The 25,115-nt window shown below is 40.6% G+C and overlaps 1 protein-coding gene across 1 annotated transcript in view; it reads left to right on the top strand.

Annotated features, from left to right (window-relative positions):
• LOC119474736 (ADAMTS-like protein 3) overlaps positions 1 to 25,115 on the top strand; it is a 135,743-nt gene that overhangs the window by 107,797 nt on the left and 2,831 nt on the right. Inside the window, exons 7-13 of the mRNA XM_037746935.1 lie at positions 2,263 to 2,389; positions 13,808 to 13,882; positions 16,216 to 16,373; positions 20,921 to 21,032; positions 21,146 to 21,284; positions 21,669 to 21,719; positions 24,506 to 24,716. Coding sequence (XP_037602863.1) covers positions 2,263 to 2,389; positions 13,808 to 13,882; positions 16,216 to 16,373; positions 20,921 to 21,032; positions 21,146 to 21,284; positions 21,669 to 21,719; positions 24,506 to 24,716 — 873 coding nt within the window. The remainder of the gene's footprint in view (positions 1 to 2,262; positions 2,390 to 13,807; positions 13,883 to 16,215; positions 16,374 to 20,920; positions 21,033 to 21,145; positions 21,285 to 21,668; positions 21,720 to 24,505; positions 24,717 to 25,115) is intronic.

Genomic DNA, 25,115 nt, shown 5'->3' with positions numbered 1-25,115 from the left:
GTAGGTCCCCCTTTTGCTGCCCAAAACAGCCCTGACCCGTCGAGGCCTGGACTCCACTAGACCTCTGAAGGTCTGCTGTGGTATCTGGCACCAAGCCGTCAGCAGCACATCCTTTAAGTCCTGTATAAGTTGCGAGGTGGGGCCTCCGTGGATCGGACTTGTTTGTCCAGCACATCCCACAGATTCTCCATCAGATCGAGATCTGGAGGATTTGGAGGCCGAGTCAACACCTCCAACTCGTTGCCATCCACATGATGTAAAAGAAAACGTGATTCATCAGACCGGGCCACCTTCTTCCATCGCTCCGTGGTCCAGTTCTGATGCTCACGACGTGCCCGTTGTAGGCGCTTTTTAGCGGTGGACACGGGTCAGCACGGGCACCCTGACCAGTCTGCGGCTACGGAACCCCATACGCAACAAACTGCTCCTCACTGTGAGTTCTGACACATTTCTATCGCAACCAGCATTAACTTTTTCAGCAGTTTGAGCTCCAGTAGCTCTTCTATTGGATCAGACAACACGGGCCAGCCTTCGCTCCCCACGTGCATCAATGAGCCTCGGGTCTGACCCTATCGCCGGTTCACCGGTTTTCCTTCCTTGGACCACTTTTGGTAGGTCCTGACCACTGCAGACCGGGAACATCCCACAAGAGCTGTAGTTCTGGAGATGCTCTGACCCAGTCGTCTAGCCAGTACTATTTGGCCCTCGTCAAAGTCACTCACATCCTTACGCTGGCCCATTTTTTTCTGCTTCCAACACAAAGTTCAAAATGTTCACTTCCTGTCTCACATATCCCCCCCACTGCCAGGTGCCATTGTAACGAGATAATCAATGTTATTCACTTCACCTGTCAGTGATCATAACGTAATGTCTGATCGGTGTAGATATATGTCTCCAGGATGTCTAATTCAAATGTGATGCCGGCTTTGTAACAATTGCTTGTCATGGAGATTCTGGTAACACTGCTTGCACAGTAATGTTGGGATCCTTTTTAATTGGTCACGCATTCGTGTTGCTCGAGACTGTTTACAAGCATCCCGTGACCTGAAATGAAATACTGAGATGAAAGTGATTATAAATGCTTCTTTTATTTTGTGGTTCTTGTATTTTATTCATGTTATTCAGGTTGAATTTCATCATAGAGCACGCTGTGGGAGGAGGATTACAAGGAGGTCTCCAGTCCTCTGCATATATGTATAGCACATGCACACAAACTCATGTTCATGTAATTTAAAGCCTCCACAACGGGCGCCTGTTTCGGCTGCAAAAATGTGCGACAACATCCCGCAGCCATGCTAGCGGCTCTGTGAGGCTGTAACGCTCATAGTAGAAATTCTTGTTTAAGCAATTCTAGTGGAGTATTCTACATGTAAAAATGATAGTGGTTGTCATGCCAACATGGTCACAATTAATGTTAACCTGCTGATGTTTAGCAGGTCTGTTCAAAGGTAAACGATGGTTCATTGCATTTAAGGTTTTACTTTCCTAGCTTGAGCCATCAGTTCCATCAGTTGTGATAACAATAAACAGTATTAGGGCTGTCAATTGATTACAATATTGAATCGCAATTAATTGCATGATTGTCCATAGTTAATTGCAATCAATCGCAATTTGTTTTATCTGTTCAGAATGTACCTTAAAGGGAGATTTATCAAGTATTTAATACTCTTATCAACATGGGAGTGGACAAATATGCTGCTTTATGCAAATGTATGTATATATTTATTATTGTAAATCAATTATCAAAACAAAACAATGACAGATATTGTCCAGAAACCCTCACAGGTACTGCCTTTAGCATAAAACAATATGCTCAAATCATAACATGGCAAACTGCAGCCCAACAGGCAACAACAGCTGTCAGTGTGTCAGTGTGCTGACTTGACTATGACTTGCCCCAAACTGCATGTGATTATCATAAAGTGGGCATGTCTGTAAAGGGGAGACTCGTGGGTAACATAGAACCCATTTACATTCACACATCTGGAGGTCAGAGGTCAAGGGACCCCTTTGAAAATGACCAAAATTTAGCCCAACTTCGCAGCGTTATATTTATTTATTCCTTCCCAACATGGCAACATGACATTGGTTGGTACCAATGGATTCCTTAGGTTTTTCTAGTTTCATATGATATCTGTGTCTAGCCCTAAAACTAGAGCCTCTGAAAGTAAAAAGTGAAACGACCAACCCTGTTCTCCCCTACTGTATATTCAGCCCTACAGTATATCTCTTTGTGAGTGTTTATTTGTGATGTGTGTACAGGAGGTGGGCTGTGATCGCCAGCTGGCCAGTGGTGCCAGGGAGGATAACTGCGGCGTCTGCGGTGGCGCCGGCTCCACATGCCGGCTGGTGCGAGGACAGGCCCTACCCCACCTTACACCAGAACAATGTAGGTGTCCAACTCACATGCATGCATGTCTTCATTCACTCTGGTTCCACTTTCTAAGTCTCATGTTCACCAAGTTAATCCTTCATACTTCACACAGTGGACTTTAAATCTGAAATACCCTCACAGCCCTTTCCCTCCTCTAAAAGTTACTAAGTCCGTCACCTTCCGGCCCTGCGCAAATAGCTCGGCCCATGAGCTTTCTAGGTCATTTAAGATAATTCAACCTCAGCTCAGGCCTAATATATCTCTGCCGGTTTCATAACTGTAGACAAAACAAGTACTGTATATCTCTGCCCAGCCGTCCTTCCGGTCTGGCTCTATGGGAGGTAACAGAGCTGGATCTGTCCGCAGGCCTCCAGGAGCCATCTCAGCTTTGGCCTGCTCTTCTCTCTATTTATTATGTTTTTTCCAGTAACCAAAAAAATCAAAGAATAAAGACGTTTCCCTCACAAATTAGTGGCATTTTCTATTTAATTTATAAGGGACATGTAATGCTTTATACTTCTGGTGAATATAATCCAGTCAATCTTATTTCCATATAGTATTTTGTATATACAGTTCCCTTTGTTAACACCTTATTTTGAAAACCGGACATAGACAAACGTGTATACTTCCTCTAACTTCTCCAAGTCCGTCTCTAGCTTTCCCGTCAGCTTCGTTCTCTTTATACATCCATGGTCAGCTCCATCCGGGCCGTTTGAATGCATTTAACAGAAATGTCAGTATATGGGTGCTCTACAGTTGTAGCGTCGGCCCATTTGACCACGGAGAGAAGAGTGACGGCCGGCTCGACCGCAACACAATAACGTTTCCTGTCCGTCACAGAGTTAGCATGCAGCTTTAGTCGTGATGTCTAGCTCTGCTTTTCCTGTCAATGTGTGAAACCCAAAGTGTTTCCATACTTTACTGGATGTGTAGTGTTTACCACTTTGGATTTAAAATGTGAGGGTGCAGGTCGTATCCACGCAGACCCTCCAACGTTTATACTTTGTTCTTTTGGCAGAAGAAAAGTCTGACATATGTCCAAAAGAAATTCCCAAAAATGTTCTAAAAATGTCCTAAAGATGTCCAAAACAATGTCTGAAAAAGGCTGAAGAAAGGACGACATATATCCAAAATAAATACCGAAAAAGTTCCCTAAAAATGTCTGAAAAAATATCTGAAAAATGACCAAAACAAATTCTGAAAAATGTCCAAAAAATGTACGAAAGTAGGCCGAAGAAAAGCAGAAAAAAAGTCTGACATATGTCCGGAAAAACTCCGATAAAATGACTGAAAAATGTCCGAAATTAAGTCTGAAAAAAAGTCTGAAAAATGTAAAAAAAAAAAAAAAAAAAGAAAAAGCCCACAAAAAGGCAGAAAAAAGTCTGAAAAAAGACGAAGAAAGGTGGACATACATCCGGAAAAAAATTCCGTTTCAGCTCACTGTGGTTTGTTTTGGTTGACGGATACGGAATGTATATGACGTCACGTTACTCAGACTACAACAATAAAAGTGGTAACTTCCTTCTACCTCCACAGAGACTCAATTGAAGCAAATATATTGATTCTGGCATTAAAAAATCTATTACAAAATCGTAAAACAAAAATCGTGATGCATAGGTGAATTGATTTATTTTCCCACCCCTATTAAAATGCCACCTGGCCGCAGCATCCTGCCCACTACCAGATGGAGCTACACCATTCACGTATCAATGACTTTTTTTTTTCTGCACAGGTTTTCATAAAATGTAACACCCAATTATTTTGGCTTGCAGTCGGTTGGATCTAAAAACAAAACACCGTGCATAACGAGAAGAGCCAAGCAGAGAATGTGTTGAGTTTTAATCAGTTTCCATCTTAGTTTTAGAACAACAAAATTGGCTCAGCACTGATCATTCAGTCTGTCATGAGAGATTAGAGGAAAACAATGCTGAGTAGATCAGTATTCATCGCTTGCTGCAGTTTTCTTGAATACTGCTCAATAAACCAACCAATGAATCCACAAATACTTAATGTTCATTTCTCAGCGTTTTTGTAAACTCTTCATGTTAAAAGCAAAGACACTTAATTCACAGATGCATATCTCTCTCTCTCTCTATAAATTGAGTAGAAGATTTGTTTACTACACACACTCTGCTTGCCTGATAGATGCGGAGGCTCCAACAGCACAAATAACAGCTTTACAATATTGGAAATATGAAAATGCAATTTCCACTGGGGCGGAAGTTTGTTTAAATGTTCCCAGGACTGCTCGGCATTTCCCCAAGTTTCAACAGGTTAATGAAGTACACACTGGCAGCAAATCTATATATGCATAGCAGAGTTATTGGCTCTCGAGCTGGAGTATTATATCAAATGTTTCAAATTAAGTTGTTTTGGCATGCCTCGGGGGGTGGAAATGAATATGGCTGGTATTAGAAATCACAGCCAGCGACCATGTAAATATTTCTCTGGGTTTTTAATATGTGGGGGATATTTAGAGAACAGCAGGGTTGAGTTAGTGCCGTTCTACAAAAGCACAAGAGATGCAATACCAATGGAATAAAACCCTCAAGAAAGGCGTTTCTTTTATTTTGTCCATCAAATGTACACAGGAGTGAGAATGCAAAATATTGAAGACCACATTTTCTATGGTTTTAAATGTTTGGAATCTCATAATATCAATATTTTATTAATCAATATTTTCTGTCTGAATCCCTTTCATACGAAATAATGGTGTAGTCAGTAGGACCACAAATACAGATATCAAACCAATCATAAAAATTCATAATTTTAGTATTAAAAAATTAAAAAAGTTTTTTTTCTTTTTCTTTTAAAATAGAGTTTATTTCTGAAAAAACAACTGTACAAAAATAAAAAAATAAGTAAATGCACACAAATGAACAAATAAAATAAAATATTCATAGTTAAAATAAATAAATAATAATAAAAATAATAATAAAAAATAAAATAAAAATAATAATACAAAATAAATAAACATTAATTAATTAATTAATAAATAATTATAAATTGTTAGGGGTCTGCATAAACATGCATAAAACAAGCACGAGAGTTAAGCCGAAGAATTGGTCCTTCCAGTGCTTCGTTTGTAATATTCCTGGTCAAATATATACACGCATATACTGTATTAAAAAAAGGTCTTTAAATTTAATCAATACTATTTTCAAGAGGGAGTGCTTTATCTATATATAATTGCTAAAACTGCGCCTCAGCACTGCACTAGCTTTTTTCCACAGCTTCATCAGGCCTTCATTAGGACTTCATTTGAAGGCTCAATACCCAGCCCAACTAAAGATCTTTAATATTGTGTTAATCATCCCACCCCTAATAGCACATTCACCAGTCAGCACCACGGCCAATGTCCCCTAATGGCCGGCACAAGGCTGCCTTTGTAGCACTCGAGTAATGTGGATAGACCGGGGCTCTAAATAGTGGAAAGAGTTGCCGTATAGCTGTCGGAGAGCTCTGGTCCACAGCATCGGGTTTGTCTGTGACTGCCAGTTGCACTTAAGTCATCTTTCCTCATCCAAGAATCCTCCTCCCTTGCTCCAAAGCCCAAATAACGTCCTCAAGAGCGAGACAATGACGACATGCTGGAACTTTTTTGTAGCAGTGGGCAGTTGTATGCGTTTTCACAGCACTGTGTCTGGACCTTCAGAGACCTTGTAGATCTAGGAGGAGGAATTCAATCCAAGCAACCGACTCTGGCTTTAATAATAATAATAAAAAAAAGAGCTGTCCAGTAAGTCACAGGTGTGATGTGATGACATGTTACTTCCTGCCAGGTCCTTTAGAGGTTCTGGCAGAGGAAGAGTCACTTGACAATAATCAGCTGGGCTGTTGGGCTGCTATACCGGCTGCACTTCTGCTCACAATCTCATGAGGTGAAGGCCTAAAGTTACAGGTGGCATCGTCCACTGACTCCCAAACTGGGACATACATACAGTAGGGGGTATGTAAAGAAAGAAAGTGATTTACATTTTCAAAGTCAAATAGTCTGATTACTACGACGGAGGAAAAAAAAATCTGAGATTTCGAGAATAAAGTCATAACTTTACGAGAAAGAAAGTAATTTCCTCCTCCACAAAAGAGTCAGTTTCCCCATCAGGTCCCTGTGGCTCTTTCTTCGGAATAAACACAGTTTCTTGCACAATCTTTTCAAGGTCCTGGTACTGATGATGATAATGTGGTGCTGATGTGCCAAAAGATGAAGTAATTTGTGATTTGTGAAACCAAAACTAAAGTTTAACTTCACAAGATGCTCCACGTTCCTCATTTTCACACAGGCTGCTCTATTTCCCCTCTAAAATAACATGTAAAATTACTAATTTATAATATTAGGACTTTATTCTCATAATACTACCACTTTTTTCTCTTAAACTTCTGACTTTATTATTTTCATAATATTATGACTTTATTCTCATAATATTACGATTTTTTTGTCGTAAACTTCTGACTATATTCTCATAATATTATGAATTTATTCTCATAATATTACAACCCTTTTCTTGTAAACTTCTGACTTTATTCTCATAATATTATGAATTTATTTTCATAATATTACAATTTTTTTCTCGTAAACTTATGACTTTATTCTCATAATATTATGACTTTATTAACATAATATTATTAATTTATTCTCATAATATTACGATTTTTTTTGTAAACTTCTGATTTTATTCTCATAATATTATGAATTTATTCTCATAATATTGCAATTTTTTCTCGTAAACTTTCGACTTTATTCTCGATATATTACGACTTTTTTTCTCGTAATATTATTAATTTATTCTCATAATATTATGATTTTTTTCTCGTAAACTTCTGATTTTATCCTCATAATATTTCGACTTTTTTCTCGTAAATGTATGACTTTATTCTCATAATATTATTCATTTATTCTCATAATATTACAATTTTTTTCTCGTAAATGTATGACTTTATTCTCATAATATTATGACTTTATTCTCATAATAGTATTAATTTATTCTCATAATATTAAAAATTTTTTCTTGTAAATGTATGACTTTATTCTCTTAATATTATGACTTTATTCTCATAATATTATGACTTTATTCTCATAATATTACGAATTTTTCTCGTAAACATCTGACTTTATTCTTGTAATATTACGACTATTTTTCTTGTAAACATCTGACTTTATTCTTGTAATATTACGACTATTTTTCTCGTAAATCTATAACTTTATTCTCGAAATCTCAGATTTATTTTTTTCCCTCAATGTGGCCCTAATACTCCGTCGTAGATTACATATTCAAACTGACCTATAAATAGACGAGCAACCTTAAATAATCTGAATAGCCCAGTCGAATTGCTGAAGATACACTCTATATACCCTCGGGTATTCAGCGAAATAATTACACTGCCTAAAATAGCTATAGGTAGGTTAGTGAAAGCGTAGGCATAAGGGTTAGCTTCCTCCTGAGAACTCCACTCGCTGATAACCTGTGTAGAGAAGCAGAAGCTCAAAATAGACAAATGGTTAAAAGAGTTAATCCCCCATCGAGAGAGTGGACGTCAGAAAACAACTTTTTATCAAAAGTTCTAGTTTTGGGCGCCTGGGTTAGCTCAGTTGGTAGAGCGGGCGTCCATGTATCAAGGCTTGGTCCTGACCGCGGCGGCCCGGGTTCGAATCCGGCCTGTGGCCCTTTCCGCATCCACTCTCTCTCTCCCCCCTTTCAAGACTCTATCCACTGTCCTCAATAAAAAGAAAAATGGGAAAAGTTCTAGTTTCTACACACTTGAAATCAAAGTTCAAGACTTCTCTATGGAGCCTTGGTTTAGACAGCAAGGATTCATCTTAGCTTTACTTTATAATATAACTGAACAGCCTGGAATTGAAATGCACTGCACCACTGAAATAATAAAGGCTGTAGTAGAACTAGTTTCATGAAACCGTGATGTGGAACAATGAGTGTTGTGTTGGGTTGCTCTGGACCACATCAGCACGGCTCTTTAATGAGCCTCTCAAAGCAGAAAGCAGTTGGATATGTTTCCCATGGCTGCAGACTCACATGTTAAAGTAAACAAGTTGTGTTGAATATCCTATGAGAAGTACCCGAAATCTCCAACTCCAGAAAACAGTGACTATGACACCCTGGTGCGATAATAATGCGTTAATGCAAATTTGTTTTAAGGCCATTAATTTCTTTAACGCATTAATGCAACTTGAGATTTGTGGTTGTAGCGGGCTCAGTTTTAAAGCTAGAGTGAAGATACTGGTATCATATGAAACTAGATAACCTAAAGAATCCATCGGTGCCATTCATGTCATACTAGCTTGTTGCAAAGGAGGCTAAATAACGCTCCACACTTACACTAAATTTTAGCAAGGAAAAAACTGGCATGGCCATTTTCAAAGGGGTCCCTTGACCTCTGACCTCCAGATGTGTGAATGTAAATGGGTTCTATGGGTACCCACGAGTCTCCCCTTTACAGACATGCCCACTTTATGATAATCACATGCAGTTGGGCTGCAGTTTACCATGTTATGATTTGAGCATATTGTTTTATGCTAAATGCAGTACCTGTGAGGGTTTCTGGACAATATCTGTCATTGTTTTGTGTTGTTAATTGATTTACAATAATAAATATATACATACATTTGCATAAATCAGCATATTTGTCCACTCCCATGTTGATAAGAGCATTAAATACTTAACAAATCTCCCTTTAAGGTACATTTTAAACAGTTTATACAATTAAATATTTTGATCGGTTGATAATTTCGTTGCTACAAAGAGCTTCTTTTCTTCATAAAAAACTACAGTATGTGTCAGTATCTTTAGAATTATACCACAATACTGGAGTTTGTTTTACTTTGTATACTGTGAATATGTACTGTATGTTTTTGAGACTGTGAAATGGCCTGAAGTGTGCACTCATTTCATCAGAGGCCAATGGGGAAACTGTAAACCTGTGGTTATCTTTAAACATGTTTCCTCTACCTCTCATGTCCTCGCTACCTTGCCTTCGGCTTTTAATGTCCCAAAAGAGGAGAGCCGATACAGTAAACCAACACAACAATTTAGGCTTACATTGGGTTTATGAGTTTATTCACCATCACAGACAGAGTTTCACCTTTCTTCCTCCACATCCATTATTCATGATTCAACTCTATATATATCAGTCATTGTATTTGGAATATGAATTGTCTGCGGTATCCCCTGCAGACTCGTGTAAAATGAGCTCATAACTGTTTATCTGTGTTTCATTTCCCTTATTTATTTTGAATGTCTTTTTTTTAATGTCTGGCTTTGCATTTAATCTCCATTAAAGTACAGGAAAAAAGAAATGCAAATGGCTGCAGCTAACTTCATTCCGTTGAGCCTATAAATTCAGGACATTGCAGATGCAGTTTCCAAGCATAATTACGTTAGGGGGCAAAGCCCTGTGGCTGGCAGCCAGAGCAGCTTAATTGTTTGAGCTCAGCGCTCATTTGTTGCCAGAAGGAAAAGTAACTCTCATAAAATGTGGAAAATAGAATTAACACTCCATTTGTCTATAAAGGTCTCGCCTCGTTACTACACCTCCTCGCTCAGCCACAGAGGGAGAAACACTCCGAGTGTGAAAAGTCGGGAAGTATTTTTGCAGTCTGGAAAACAGAAATCCTTCCACAGCAGTAAATACTTTCAATAGCTGAGCTCTGTGCTGTTTGTGTACGCTGTGAGCGTGACCTTACAAGAGTCTCATGATTGACCAGTTAGACGTTTAACGGCGCACATGTGGATGTTATTTAGGTCTGCGGAGCTGATCGGTGCTGCTGTGCAGCTGTAAAGCAGGCAGATTTAGGGAAGGCAGTGGCTGCAGTGTGGTGGTCTCCTTCAGCCGATGCTGTCAAAACAGTGACAGGCCTCAACAACAAGCAATGAGATCAGTGAAGGAGTTTTATTCTTTTATTTATGGGACTTAAATACAAGTTAAGGCTGGCCCACACTAAAAGATTTTTCAAATCTTAACAGATGTTGAAAACATAAGAGAGCCCGCACATAACGACATGTTGTGTTCAATTTAACAGTTTTGTTCCTATAGTGTGTGGAGAGCAATGATTTGGCCAAAACAGCAACAACACACTAACAGATTCATTCATAAACAACAAGAGTCCCCACAAACTCCCAAAAAAACGTAAATCTCACAAAATCTCTCCCAATGAAACGTGTCTTTAATGTGAACAAACATGGCGGATGACGGGCAGGAAGAATTAGTTAGTTTTTACTTTATACTGAAAATTCACGAAGGATGGCTGGATGAAATCATGGAGGTACGTTAAATAAACACTTGTGTTGTTGCCACAAATCAACAAGTTGGTCCTCCATTTCTGAGCTCCATCTTACAACTACTGCTTCATGTTTTAGCCGCGGCCGCCATGACGGTGGTGGTTGTCCTTCCGTCTTCAGTCAGCGTCTTTGTCAATTGGCTATCGTTCTGCGTCATCATCTGTCCTCGGTGTTCCCGTCACACAACAGTATATCCCATCGTAAATATTGAACATGTTTAATATTTACAATTTAAAATCGGTGCGTCCAGGATGGACTTCCAAGCCGATCGGAGGATGTAAAAAACACTCTTAACATCCCTCACACCACAGGAACATCTGGAGAGATAAACCTTAGATCCATCAAAAAATCAGGGCTTTGCTGACGATTTCCGGGAGTGGGGAACCGGGCCCAAAATTGGCTCGATTCTTGTCTGGTGTTTGCCCCGCATCTCTCTCTCTCATACAGAAATGAAAACACCTGAAAACTGCAATTTACCACTTTTTTTTTTCAAATGAAAGCAACAGTAATTAATTTTGATTTTCACTTTGAACAAAAGCATAACAAGCTGAAAACTAAGTACTTTTTCAAGCTTGAACAAATGGGAACAAACATAATAAATTTGCAACACTGACACACTGACATGTTTTCACCCCAGTGATCAGTGGTTTTGTTTATAACTGTGGTCTTGAAGAATATTAGCCATTGTTGTAATTAGTCTGGTGGTCATTTTAATAGTTCTAAAACTTCCAGATGTATTAAGTCCTTAGAGGGAATGTTGAAATATCAGCCATTAGAGACTGAGTCAGCGAGGTGAACTCCCACTACTGTCAACACACCCAGCTGGACGTTTGGTGTGGTTTCTCTCTTTAAGCTATATGATTAGTCAAAGGCAAAATACTTCCCTCCTCGGTTCCCGCTACAGTCATTAAATGCCTTATAAAAACGTTTTCACATGTTTTAGAAGACTAGTAGAATTTCTAAAATTGTCACGGTTTCCCTCTTGGCTCAAAGCACAAACATCAAATCCTCACTTGGGAGGTTTTCCATTGTCTTATACTGTCAGTGATGGTCCTCACAAATACAGATATTCATGAGCACACACGCCGTCGGAAAAAAACCCCACCTCACACTGTATTCTTTGATGTTTTGACTCCCGTTTTCACATTAAAATTGTCAAAATTGTCTTTTAACAGTCAATTCTCAAAGGCTTACATTATGCATAATGCATTAAAATGACATGCTTTGGTTCCTGTGTATCTTCAGTTCTTTTATCTCCCCCCCAAAAGTCACTTGTCTTTTACATTTTTTTCCTTTTTCTCACAATCATATCTCGCTTAGTTCATTGCACTAACAAGATTCAAGGTCACAATAAACTAGACTGCATCACTCACTTGATGTTTGTTAAATTGTCAGTTATGATACCGTCGCGAGGGACATCAATCGGCCGGCTATAAGACGTAAATAGGAACAAATCCGAATGCTAATGTAGCGATGGGGATTTCAGGCTTTGATTGGACATGTAATTATTTTTGAGAAACTGCAGCTATGATGGCTTCTGTGGGTTTGGAAGGGTTATAGATTAATGCACTGCGAGAAAGTGATCACCATAATTTGTTACAGCAGCAAAACAGGATTTGTGAATTAGTGACTTCCTTTTTGCTGAGGTTATTGCCTTGATGGATAGCAAAGTGGGTTTGCATAGACACAGATATTGAGTATGTTCATTGGTTTGATGTGATGGAAATTTGGGGGTTTCAGGGTGCTACTAGATTCTACAACAAAATCTGGGAATGTATCTTTAAAGGGGCTCCATGTAAGAATCAGAAATAGCTTGTTAACAGTGACACCTGTGGATGTTAAGTCAACGACAGTCAGCGTCCTGTTGCTCGCGCTGCGTAGACACGAGCGAGCATTGGTCAAAACAGTGATGCGACACACACGAGACTGAACGTGATGTACAGGCATCATGTTGATTAACGTTAGCAACATTAGCAGCTAAAACCACAATATCACTCTATATTTCACATGCTTAGCTTTAACGTTAGCTTATCAAACAAAGGTCCCTCCATGAATCGAAGGCCCGGCCGATGTTGATCCTAATTTCACCCCTGACATCGGTCATATTCCTGTTTTGCAAGATGGGCTTCTTTCGTGGAGTTTGTGTTGGAGTCTGAGTTGTGGTGGGGGCTGGTCGTTCGTTGGCGTTAGCGGACTCTATTTGTAACAAAACGTTAGCTATGGCTAAGGCACTCGCGAGCGCACATAACGTCACATCCGCAAAAATGGGGTTCACATTAAAAGCAGTCTACAGGCTGATAGAGGAAACCCAGAGAGTCGTGGAAGGTCTCGTTTTTTAGGTTAGTTTACAACCTGTTCACACATTGGCAAAACAAAACAATTAAAAACATGTAAAAACGTACATACAGTCCCTTTAAGTGAAAAAAATGTGTGTTAAATAAAAATTCTAAAGCTAACATTAATGCGACTTGGGGAGCAGTGAAAAAAGCTGAAAACAAATCTTTGTTAACACATTGAATTAGCAAATGTGTTAGCAGTTTCCTATTACACATCCAATAGTTATATATTATTATAACCTTTGTTTAAACAGGGAAGGCAGTGGAGAGCAAGCTCTTAAGGATGCCCTGATTACACGACATATAAAACAATAGAAGCACACAGAAGTTATACCACAAACAGGCCAAGGACATCAACAAAAAACAGGCCAAACTTTTATATCACATATACTATTTCCTCCTAAATAGTGCCCGTGTCCAGTCCACCATACAAACACCTATCCAGACAGAGAATGTCTAAGGGGCTAACGTTAACTACCGCTGAAATCAAGGTCCATCCGAATATTTTTTCCCTCGCACAAATGCAAATTTTTCCGATGAAAATCCATGCTTGGTGTGAAACGCCTTTTAATGGTCAAAGGTCAACTCAATTCATCTGGACAGATGGAGCACTGTTCTTCCAAAGTTGCACAAATTCCCTCTTTTGGTGTTTTGATGGTGAAGGTGGAGAATGCTCTCAAACACTGAAGGTGTTCAATCCTCCACTCAGCTGTGCAGGTTTTTTATCCTTTTAATTTGCTCTGTATATTACATTGTGCTTTATGTTGAAATTAAACTTTTCCAACCTTGTGTCTGCCTTGCAGCCATGAAGACGGTGCTGGAGATGCCGTTAGGGAGCCGCTTTCTCAGACTCAACACCAAAGGACCTGATATGATAGGTGAGTGACGACAAGTTCAGTCCATACTCTGAGTACTTAAAGGAACAGTGTGCAGCATTTAGGGGGGATCTATTGGCAGAAATAGCATAGAATAATAATACGTTAATTGTTGTTTTCTTTAGTGTATAATCACCTGAAATAAGAATCATTGTGTTTTCATTACCTTAGGATGCAATCTGCAAACTCTCCTCTAGATGCCGCCAAATCCTACACACTGCACCTTTAAAAAGAAAAATAATTTCAAAGGATATGTTTATTCCCCTTAGTTTGTTTTTCATAAGTCAGTGTGAAACATTTTGTATTGGTCCGTACCAAATGAAACAAACAACAGGTGTGAATGTGACCATAGCGTATTGAGGAATGGTAGTTACATTATTATATTCCTTTAGGATTGGAATATGGAGCGAGGAAGAATCTTCCCTAAAACCTTCCATCTGCTGGATATGAAATAAATAAAAACGTCCTACATAGCCTGAACCCTGTGATTTACATCCTCAGAGCATTTTTGTTTGAGTTTTTGTTTGTGTCATTTGGGTTTTCCTGGCCTATTTTACTGTCAGTTGAAAGGACTGCAAGAGCCCACAATGAACACAGATAAACCCGACACAAGTCTCACCCTGCTAATATACTCAAGTTCCAACAGAGCAACACCCCCAAAGAGCCACAGGATTTACTGGATGTGTGCTTTGTCAGATGTTTGGGAATCAAGGAGTGACCTGAGAATTACTTTAGCAGATCGTTGGTAGACTAGCGGGAGATGAGTGTTGCGGCTGGAGAGAGAAGCTGAAGGGAGAGAGCCGCCACAGTAAAAGAGAGGAAATCAAACACACATTTACAGCTCGGCTAACCTCGCTCCCAAGTTCATGAACTAAATATTATCAGAAGTCTAATTATATTTTTGCCCATGGCAACACAGGGTCAAAGAACGTTTATTGCTAAGAAGTGAAGGTCAACTGTTTGTTCCATTGCAACTAGGGATGCACCGATACCACTTTTTATCAGACCGAGTATGAGTACAAGCACTTACAATTGGGTACTCGCCGTTAGCAAGTACCGATACGAGTACTTTTCTGTGCCGAAAGACCCTCGTTAACAGCCAGCTGGAGGGTGTGAGCGACACATGGCAGGCTGGGGAGTCCCACATACGAGGCGGTGCGCCGCAACCGGCTCTAGGTCAGCTTGGAAAGGCTCGAGGCGAAGGTGGCTCGCGGCCGTAGCTTTACAATGCTCCCCGCCCGGACCTCGCCGCGGAGTGATGGGGCTCCCTTCCTCCCGGTGCGACTGTCGACCGGGACGGACTGTCCTTAGTGTGCCGCAACCGCGTCGTGCCGCGGCCCACGTAAAAGGTGCCAGAGGTCTGCGGCGAGAGCAAGCCAAAGATGTGGCCTGTACCCACTGTTATTCTGTATGGTATATTACTTTTTTTCCATCCTATTCTTTGCATGTTTTCCCTGTCTGCATCCTCGTCTTGATTTATCGATTTTTGACTTGAGTTGTGCTCTTGCAGAATTGTATTATCTGGTTTGCTCTACCTTGTCTGATGGTATCTCCCTCCCTAAGTAATGCTGTTTTTTTGCACTTACCGTCGGGGGAGTTTAATCCCACTGCCCTCCAGGTCTCCAGTTAGAAGTTATTCTTTATTTCTGTATTAGGTAAGAGAGGTTTACTGAAGGTAATATGTGAATACTAAGTTAAAACATGAGGTTAAAGGGGCTCTGTGTGAGAATCAGAAATTGCTGTGACACCTGTGGCTGTTAAGTCAACGACAGTTGCTCGCGCAAGCATCGGTCAAAACAGTGAAGCGGCCCACACGAGACTGAACATGATTGACAGCAAAAAAACACGATATCACTATATATTTGACATGCTTGGCAGAATTTTGCCGTTTTGACTCCCAAAACCAAACGAAGGTTTCTCCATGAATCGAAGACACAGGACGATTTTGATCCTAGTTCCCCCCCCCCCCCCCCCCCCCCCCCCGACGTCGTCCACATTCCTGTTTTGCAAGATGGGCTTCAAGAGATATAACTTTGTTTTTTGTGCTTCCGTGGAGTTTGTGTTGGAGTCTGAGTTGTGGTGGCGGCTGGTCGTTTGTTGGCGTTAGCGACCTCCATTTCTAACCAAACGTTAGCTATGGTTGCACGCTGTTAGCCCTGTAGCAGAGCTGAAGAGAGTAAAGGAAAAACAGAAAGCCTGAAAGTCGTGGAAGGTCTCATTTTTTATGTTAGGTTACATTCGATTAAAAAACGTTTATATGTGTAAAAACGCACATACCGTCCCTTTAATATTGAAAATGATAGTAATTAATGTTCATCTTGCTCTGTCTCCCTCAGTCATCGAAGCCGTCTCTCTTCAGGGGAGGAAGGAGGAGACCAGTCTGCTGTCTACAGGCTCCTACGTGATAGGAAACACCTCCTTAGACTTCCAAAGAGGGACGGAGAGGCAGACGCTCAGGACACACGGCCCACTCAACGCCGACTACATTATCAAGGTGAAACAAAGAGAAAGAGGAGGTTTATAGTAAAACAGCCCGTAGGACTTTTTGGCTTCTGATGTACATATTTTATTAGAGATACCACATAAATAAATCAGTCTGTTGCGTAATATTTAGCTATGCGGGGAGTTTTTTGTAATGAAGATTGTGAAGTTGTTGCCAGCGGCACTTCTTGTATCACAGTTGGAGAGGCCTTTCTTAATCTAAATAGAAGTAAATCTTCCTATTTGTAATGACTGTATTATTTCACAACCCCTTTTATGTTGCTGTTCTAATTAAGACGAGCACTTCAGCGTAACTGGGCCTCCACACAGTCAGATGTCTTGCAAAGATGAAGGCATTTTTTAATGACTTCACCATTGGGACTTCATTCTAACACCATTTATTGTTTTAAAGGATAAGTCTGATGATGTTTTATATTTTCTTCTGGTGAACAAATCCCACGTGCAGACCCAAACCAACAATAAATGTATCCAACTAACAAGTATTGTGTGTCCATCCGAAGCCAGATATACACTCACTGGCCACTTTATTAGGTACACCTTGCTAGTACCGGGTGGTCTTCTGCTGCTGTAGCCCGTCTGCTTCAAGGTTGGACGTGTTGTGCGTTCAGAGATGGTATTCTGCATACCTTGGTTGTAACGAGTGGTTATTTGAGTTACTGTTGCCTTTCTATCATCTCCAACCACTCTGCCCATTCTCCTCTGACCTCTGACATCAACAAGGCATTTCCGTCCACACAACTGCCGCTCACTTGATATGTTCTCTTGTTCGGACCATTCTCTGTAAACCCTAGAGATGGTTGTGCGTGAAAATCCCAGTAGATCAGCAGTTTTTGAAATACTCAGACCAACCCGTCTGGCACCAACAACCATGCCACGTTCAAAGTCACTTAAATCCCCTTTCTTCCCCATTCTGATGCTCGGTTTGAACGTCAGCAAGTCGTCTTCACCACGTCTAGATGCCTAAATGCATTGAGTTGCTGCCATGTGATTGGCTGATTAGCTATTTGTGTTAACAAGCAATTGAACAGGTGTGCCTAATAAAGTGGCCGGTGAGTGTATTTTACTCTTCTGTGCCATAGAGCTCAATTGTTGTCCAGGAGCCCAACCAGAGCGTTTCAGACAGAGGGTGAAAAGAGGTGCTGCAGCCGGTATGAGACAAGTAAAGCGTTTTTTTGAACATTAAAGCAGGTAAACATGTTCTAGTAGAAACCCCAAATACGAGTATGCACCTGCAAACAAGCGTAATAGTTACAACATGTTGAAAAATGGTGCTGAAAATAATCCCCAATAAATGCACTTTTTTTTTTTTACTCCTGTTTGAGTAACATTTGCTAAAGGAAGGAATTACTGAACCATTTCTAAAGAAGTAGTTCAGAGTCTGGGGAAATATCCGTAAAGCTTTCTACTGGAACTCTGTCTCGGTGCAGTGACTGTGTGCAGCTTCTCGGAAGCTTGTGGTCACAGTGAGGTTGCCAGGTTTGGTACCAGTGGGCCTGTAAAGAGATCTTACTAACCGCCTGAATAAGAAGTGCTCCCTAAAAATGTTGAATAATTCTTTTAAAATATGTATTTGTGACCGTTTTGTGTCTCTGTCTTGGGGCTGCATGACAGACTTTTCATAGGATTTGTTGATGATAACAAATATAAAGATTAAAATCAGCTATATCCTTTAACATGGAACCAATGTCATCATGTTACATGCAGGATTTAGATGACAGAGCGGTTACTGCATCTTATTCCCATCAGACAAGTTAAGCTATTAAACCAAAAGTGGCCTATATGTTATATACTGTCAGTATCCGTGTTGATACGACAGATTTGATTTAATAGATGTGTTAAGAGTGTGATCCAAATCCTCCATCACTTACACTTTTATCTGATGCAAATGAAAAGGATTAGTCCAGTTTATGTTGGAACCAGAGCTTTTGACTCCCGATATCCACTCAGCCTTCTGCAGCTCCGCACTTCACAAATCTCAAGTGGATATAAGAGAAACATTTGAATAAGACTTTTCCCCTCTGGATCTCAATTCAAATACAGCTGTTACAGTCTGTTCACACGCTTAACCGATGAAAATGATGTCACAGCTGCCACCGCGGGATGGTACTCACTGCGAGTAGATGTTGTAACAGCAGTTTCTGGTTACGCCATGCGTGGGGGGGGTAGGATAGGATAGAGGAGAAGATAGAGGAGAGGAGAGGAGAGATGTAGGGGGAGGAGAAGGGTAAGATGTTGCAGATGAAAGTTTTGGTGCTGTACTGTTGGGTTGGATTTTTTTTTATGATACTGTATTGATTCTCCAAAACGCTGTATCGATTTTTAATTAAATCTTAAGCCACCGGCTGATCCGACTGCTATTCTGTCTTTCAGAGGTTATAGCCAGCTCAGTTTTAAAGCTAGAGTGAAGATACTGGCATCATATGATACTAGAAAACCTAAAGAATCCATTGGTACCAACCACGGAAAAACTGGCATGGCCATTTTCAAAGGGATCCCTTGTAGGGGTGTAATGGTACATGGATTCGTCCTGAACCATTCATTTTTTATTGTTCAGCTCAGGCCATTTCGGCAGAGACATTATAATTAGGACAATAGAATAGAAATAATTTGTTTCTCTTTCGTATGGCACTTTGTAGGCGGACGTTTTACTGGCGTCCTTTGATAGTACATCAGTCACCTTCAGTCCAAAACACAAGTTCCCAAAAGTTTGTCAATACAAGTTTTTTAGTGAAAGTGTCGGCTCCATGGTAGCTCGGACAGCAGGGTTGCCAGGTCTGTGTGACCAAACCAGCCCAACAGCCAATAAAAACAGCCCAAAAAAACAGCCCAACACCAGAACTCAAAATATTAACCTGCCAAACACTGCTTTTAAAGTCCAACAACATTGCTGTCACTGCCAAATGTATTAGAGTAACACCATAAATGTTTAGTGTGCCAGCATTAAAATCAGTTTTCCCTAAACAGTCCTTTAACCTAGGTCCCAAAATGGCCCTTTTAATTAGATATAGTATTATCATAAATAAAATAAAATAGGCTGTGTGTAGGCTATGGGATGATCTAAAGTCAGTTTGATAGGATTCGTTTTTTGGGGGGGATATTATTCATGTAATTTGCGCGCAAAATAGGTCTTTCCATCCAGCGGACACAAAATTCAACCCGCGGCAACACTTCAAAAGTAGCCCAATTCCGCACATATTAACGCTTTGTCAGACCGCTTGGTGTCACTTTTCGGTCGCAGTAAACACGTGCTTAATGTTGTGAATTAAACAAAAACATGTGCTTAGGTTTAGGCAACAAAACCACTTTAGTTAGGTTTAGGAATATACAACATAGTTGGGCTTAAAAGGGTGCCTTCGTATCGTGCGTCGGTATCTAACGCCAACGGCCGCGATAAAGTGTCCGTTTTTGACGCACTGGGAATGAGAACGGGTGAACTGGTGATAGATATAACATATCACATTCTGTGTGTGAAAGGTCAGTAGTTTTCAGTAGTTTGGTCAGCTAGGCCAAAGCTTCAAAGTTTCACTGAATGACTTACACGTCAATTACATCATCAAAAGAAAAGAAGGGGCTGTTGGAAAGCGCTCATTTTCTTATCTAAGGCGGCTCCTTTCCCTTTGAATTAAAGAGGTGTAATTCTTTCACTTACTGAACAACTTAGTGAAAGATTAGAAAGATTTCAGTTTGTGTCAAAATACTAGCCAGAGATTTCAGGAGGATGTCTCACTCTGACCTTAATTTGATTCTCAGATCACTTCTGTTGTTCAGACACATTTTCAACGCTTAACGCAAAATCACTGCCACTACTTTGTTTAACTTTACATCTGTCTTACGAAGCCCGGCAGTGGCCATAGAGAGGAAAATAGATATATTGAGGCCACAGTTTAGTAATTTGTGCGTATAAGTTATAATTTGTTCCCATGTTTTAGTTAATGTGTGCACACGAGCTGCTGTCAAGCCACCATTACGCACGGGCACGACAGATCTGCTGGTTACATTTTGTGCAACCAGCATCAGACTGTTGTACAATAACCACAAAACCCCCCTGTGCTTTAATGTGCACATTAAACGTGTTGTTTTGATTAATTATTCTACACAGTTCCTTCTGCACATCAACAGGCATGTCGGCAAAAAGTTGTGAATCACTTAAAGCTTCTGCTCCCTCAGGACCGTCCTTTCGAAGCCAGTCTTTCACCTGTTCGTCATCTTTTTTTAAACAAGGCCGGCCAAAATATCATCTGTAGCTCCACATTGTTAATTAGAATAGCCTACAGGTAGATGTGTCCCAGTGTCACTGTCAGTGTGTCATGACGAGGATAGCCAAGTGATTATAGAAGGTGAAAGTAGTGAATGTGATAAGTCGTGATTGTCACAGCCTCTATTGCACTCACTTATAATAATGGCTTCTTTCCAGTATAGCAGGCCCCTTTGCTCTACTTTCCTCCCCCGTTCTGTCCTCTAATCTCCTCTACCCTACACTACACTGCTTAACATGACGCTGTTCCTCTCTACTGTTCGTTCACCCTGTATGTTGTGCAGATGAAGTACGGGGGCGCCAAGGACACAGTGGTCCAGTTTCTCTTCTACCAGCCAATCAGGTACCAGTGGAGAGAGACGGACTTCTTCCCCTGCTCGGTCACCTGTGGAGGAGGTGAGGTGACCATCAGTCTTCGTGTTTGAGTAATGGTTTGACATTGTTTGAGTTTTTATTGATCCTCAGCTTTTGTGTATCCAGCTTCATCTGTGTCCGCTCTCCTCCCCCAGGCTATCAGCTGAACTCTGCAGAGTGCACAGACATCCGATCCAACCAGACCCAGCCTGAGCATCATTGCAACAGCTACCCTGAAAACACCAAACCCACACCGAAACTCAAGGAGTGCAACATGGACCCCTGCTTAGAGAGGTAGAGATCATCACTAGCTGCTACATAACTACATTTATGATCAAATTGACAAATGTTCTATCACACAGATTGGTGACGGTTATGGAAAGTTAAAGTCACATCTCCTCTCTCGCTGATTATCTTCTCAGCTCATCTCAATGCTTCTTTTATGAAGGGCTGGATCGATGGAGGATTTAATCACGAAAGCTTAAGAGCAGAAATGCTAAATCAGCAGTGCAGTGTACCACTTTATTATAACCTTGAAGAGCAAACTGCTATTAATAAGCACTCTGTGTGGACTTACATTTAGCTTTCCCAAGTTTCTAATAACCTCATGACTAGGACTAATACCTGGATGGATATCACAGTCTCATACAGTGTTTTCTGATATTTTCTATCCTCCAGTGATGGATTCAAAGAGGTGATGCCGTATGATCACTTCCAACCTCTGCCTCGGTGAGTCACCATTACAATCCTTCAGTCTAAAAAAGTTACTTTACTGCTGTCTTTCGTCTATTGTTTGACATATTTCCAGTTTGGCCGGGGTGTTGGCTGAGATCTAACACAGGATGTGAGTGGGCAGCGAGTGCTCATAATTCTGTGATATGATTACTGGTTGGAATACATCCACTGAAGCACCCTGAAGTAGGAGAAGTTACAGTGAATAAGAGTTATGGAGAGTCACCTGAACACGTTGAAGTCCTGGGGAGAAATGCTGTAAATCCTCCACAAAAGTTGCTTGGAGGAATTTATCTACATGAAAAAGTGACGTGACATTAAGCCTTGCAGTTTTATATTCCTACTAGAAAATAATTTATGTTTTATTTATTAATTTATTTGCTGTGGTCACTTTAAATGTTAAATTTTTTTCTTAAATTATACACATTTTTATTTTTTTAAAAACCACACTGTTCCCAACTTAACTAAAAAAAGCTTGAAGATAAAAAAAATAGTATATCCCAATTTAAATCTCAATATTTGAATGCAGTGACAATTTTCACAACAGCCACCAGTTTATATGCAAAGATTAACTCAGTCAATACTTTATTTCATTTGTAAAGAGATGTGTCCTCTCAAAGTAGTGCTGTGATGTTGGATGTTACAGGGACTGTGATAAATGCAAATTCCACCGTTCTGATTGCATAAAAAAGTTAACTTTTTTAACTCAGATTTTATGCATGTGATAGCATGTTCTTTATACTCTGACTGTTTTCCTAAAATTAGATTAAAATATCGCAATATATTGAATCGTAACCTCTGTATCATGATACATATGCCAAATTCTTGCCAATACACAATCTTACATTTAGTGCATAGATCTCAAAAGTTGCAGATCAAATTCCTTGCCTGCCTTAGTGAGTTAATTGTAATGGGAAAAATAAAAAAAGTCCTGATGAGCATGTTTATAAACTATGGAAATGTGTTTTTAACCACAAATCACAGGGAAGGCCATAATAGAAAATAAAATATAGTCAGGCCTTCCCTGCTCCTCAAAAAAAGTCTACCGTCCCTTCCCCTAAGCCCCCCCCCCCACCCCAAAGAAATAAATTAAATCCCCAACTCAACGAGCAAATGGTGAAAAGAAATCATCTTCATTTCATTGTGTCTTAAAAGCAGTTACTCTCAGTTAGTGCTCTTCCACAGCAGCTGTCTCCCAAAGTAAAGCATTACCCATCAATCAACACTTCTCCTCTCCTCAGTCTGACTTCCATCTATCCATCGGGGAGAGACTGCTCCAGTTTTGCATATGATTTATTTTTTCTTTTTGAATTCCTCCCAAAAGTTAGTTGGCTGTGCGCTCCATCCATGTGGTGTTTTGAGCTCTGTGAGTTCCCATCGGGTGCGACTGCCTGCCTCACACTCCGTCACAGGGAGAGAACCATAATAAGTTTCCCCGTTTCCTTTAGACTTGCTAGGCTGTGTAGCGCCGCAGCACGCTGCTGCACACCGGCATATGTTCAGTGCAGAAATGTGTGTGTGGAATCGGTGCCGAGAGAGAGTTCATTGATGTGAGTATACCCGTACTGTGGGTGTGAGGCTTTTTCCCCCAGAGGACCCTCTTGACTTTAATCTCTGCTGAAGTCCAACAACTGTTGAAATGTTACAGTGAATTATATTATCACTGCTATGTGCTGCACACTGGATGCATTTTTATTGCGTCGACTGTCATTTAATAATATAACTGTAAATATTACAGTATTGCTTTGTACCTGTAATTATTTATGTCCACAGTAAAAACTAATAAATCAGTGGTTTGTTTTTTTGGAGCTTAACAATTGGGGAAATGGCCTCATTTTAATTTAAAGGGGAACACCACCTAAATTAAAACCTCGGAGAATACTCTCTCTCAAAGCCAGAAACCAGAGAAGTAAGTCTCAAACTTGTGATGTCATGGGGCAGAGGTTCCCAAACTTTTTGTGGCCAGGGACCAAGCCCCCCAGGAAGAGCGCCGCTCGTTGACGCCAATTTCCGTAGTGGCCAAACGGCGGTACTACAACTTCTGTGTCTGTGACGTGATGCCATTGGGCCCAAAAGGACTTTTTCCCATAGACTTACATTGGGAAAGAGACGCCTGTATCTCAGCGGATTATCTTTTTTTTAGGTGAATCAACTTCCCAGTATGAACACTTGAATAGTCCTTATTTAAATACTTAGGTCCTAAAAGTTGTAAAATGCACTAATAGCTGAATCCAGAGTTATTTCCCTTCCTCCGTTCAAGTGAATGAGACCCAGACCGAGGCTGAAGCGAGGGCTGGGAGGCGGAGTTAAAGGAAACGCTCCTGTGCCTGCTCCATGGGCCCAATGGATGCGGAAGATCCGGGTACTTTTCCAATCGGAAGTCGAGCCATTTTGGCTTCATGCGCCACTGAGCAACTTTCCTAGGAATGAACAGGGTCCCGCCTCCAACGCTGTATCCAGTTCTCTTTATTCATCCATGGCTAACACTGGGAGAACATGCAAACTCCACACAGAAGGGCCGCAAGCCGGATTTGAACCTGCGACCCTTTTGCTGTATTAGTGTATTTTGTAGGAGCACCCAGTTCAGAGGACTGATTCTTTGATGAGGTTTGATGTGGTGTTTTGCTTCATGGAAAAAAACATTTTTGTATTTTAAATTTAGGTCTGAACATTTTATGAAGATCAAACAATGTTCGATGCATCTTTAAATGACATGAGGAAGCATTAATTGAGCTCGGCTCCTGTCCTGTCCTGTCCTGTCCTGTCCTGTGTTGTGTGTGCAGCTGGGAGCAGGGCCCCTGGACCCAGTGCTCGGTGTCCTGCGGTGAAGGCGGCGGCTGGCAGGACCGCAGCGTGCTGTGCGTGGAGGAGGACACCCACGGACAGTTCTCCCAGGTGGATGAGTGGAAGTGCACCCACTCCCCCCGACCTACCACCCGACAGATCTGCAACACCTTTGCCTGCCCCCAGTGGGTGGCCATGGAGTGGTCTCAGGTCAGTGTTAACACCAGCCAGAAACTCATTGAGCAACCAGACGGCTTCATTCAGAGGTATAAAACTCACCTTGTTTTTTATTAAATTAGTTTTCCGGACTTCCAAAGTGGGAATAAGATCAATCTGAGGGGTCACAAGATGATTAACACAGGAAGAAAGCAGAATTTTATTATTATTTTTTACTATTATTTTTATTATTTTTACAGCCTTTTTCCCATTTCTTAAAAATGTCTGAATCATTTTACTTCTACACTATTCAAATGGACTGAATGTGACTGAACTGGTCACAACCGGTAGACATATAAACTGGTAGGATCACAAGTAGAGCCAAAAAATATTGGGAATCGATAATGAAAATAACTGTTAATCGCTTGAATTGATTGATGCCACTTGTGAAGT

The sequence above is a fragment of the Sebastes umbrosus genome, chromosome 2 (genome assembly GCF_015220745.1).
Source record: "Sebastes umbrosus isolate fSebUmb1 chromosome 2, fSebUmb1.pri, whole genome shotgun sequence".
Classification (NCBI taxonomy): Eukaryota; Metazoa; Chordata; class Actinopteri; order Perciformes; family Sebastidae; genus Sebastes; species Sebastes umbrosus.
The sequence above is the reverse complement of the archived record's forward strand: the minus strand, read 5'-3'. Positions and strand labels throughout refer to the sequence as shown.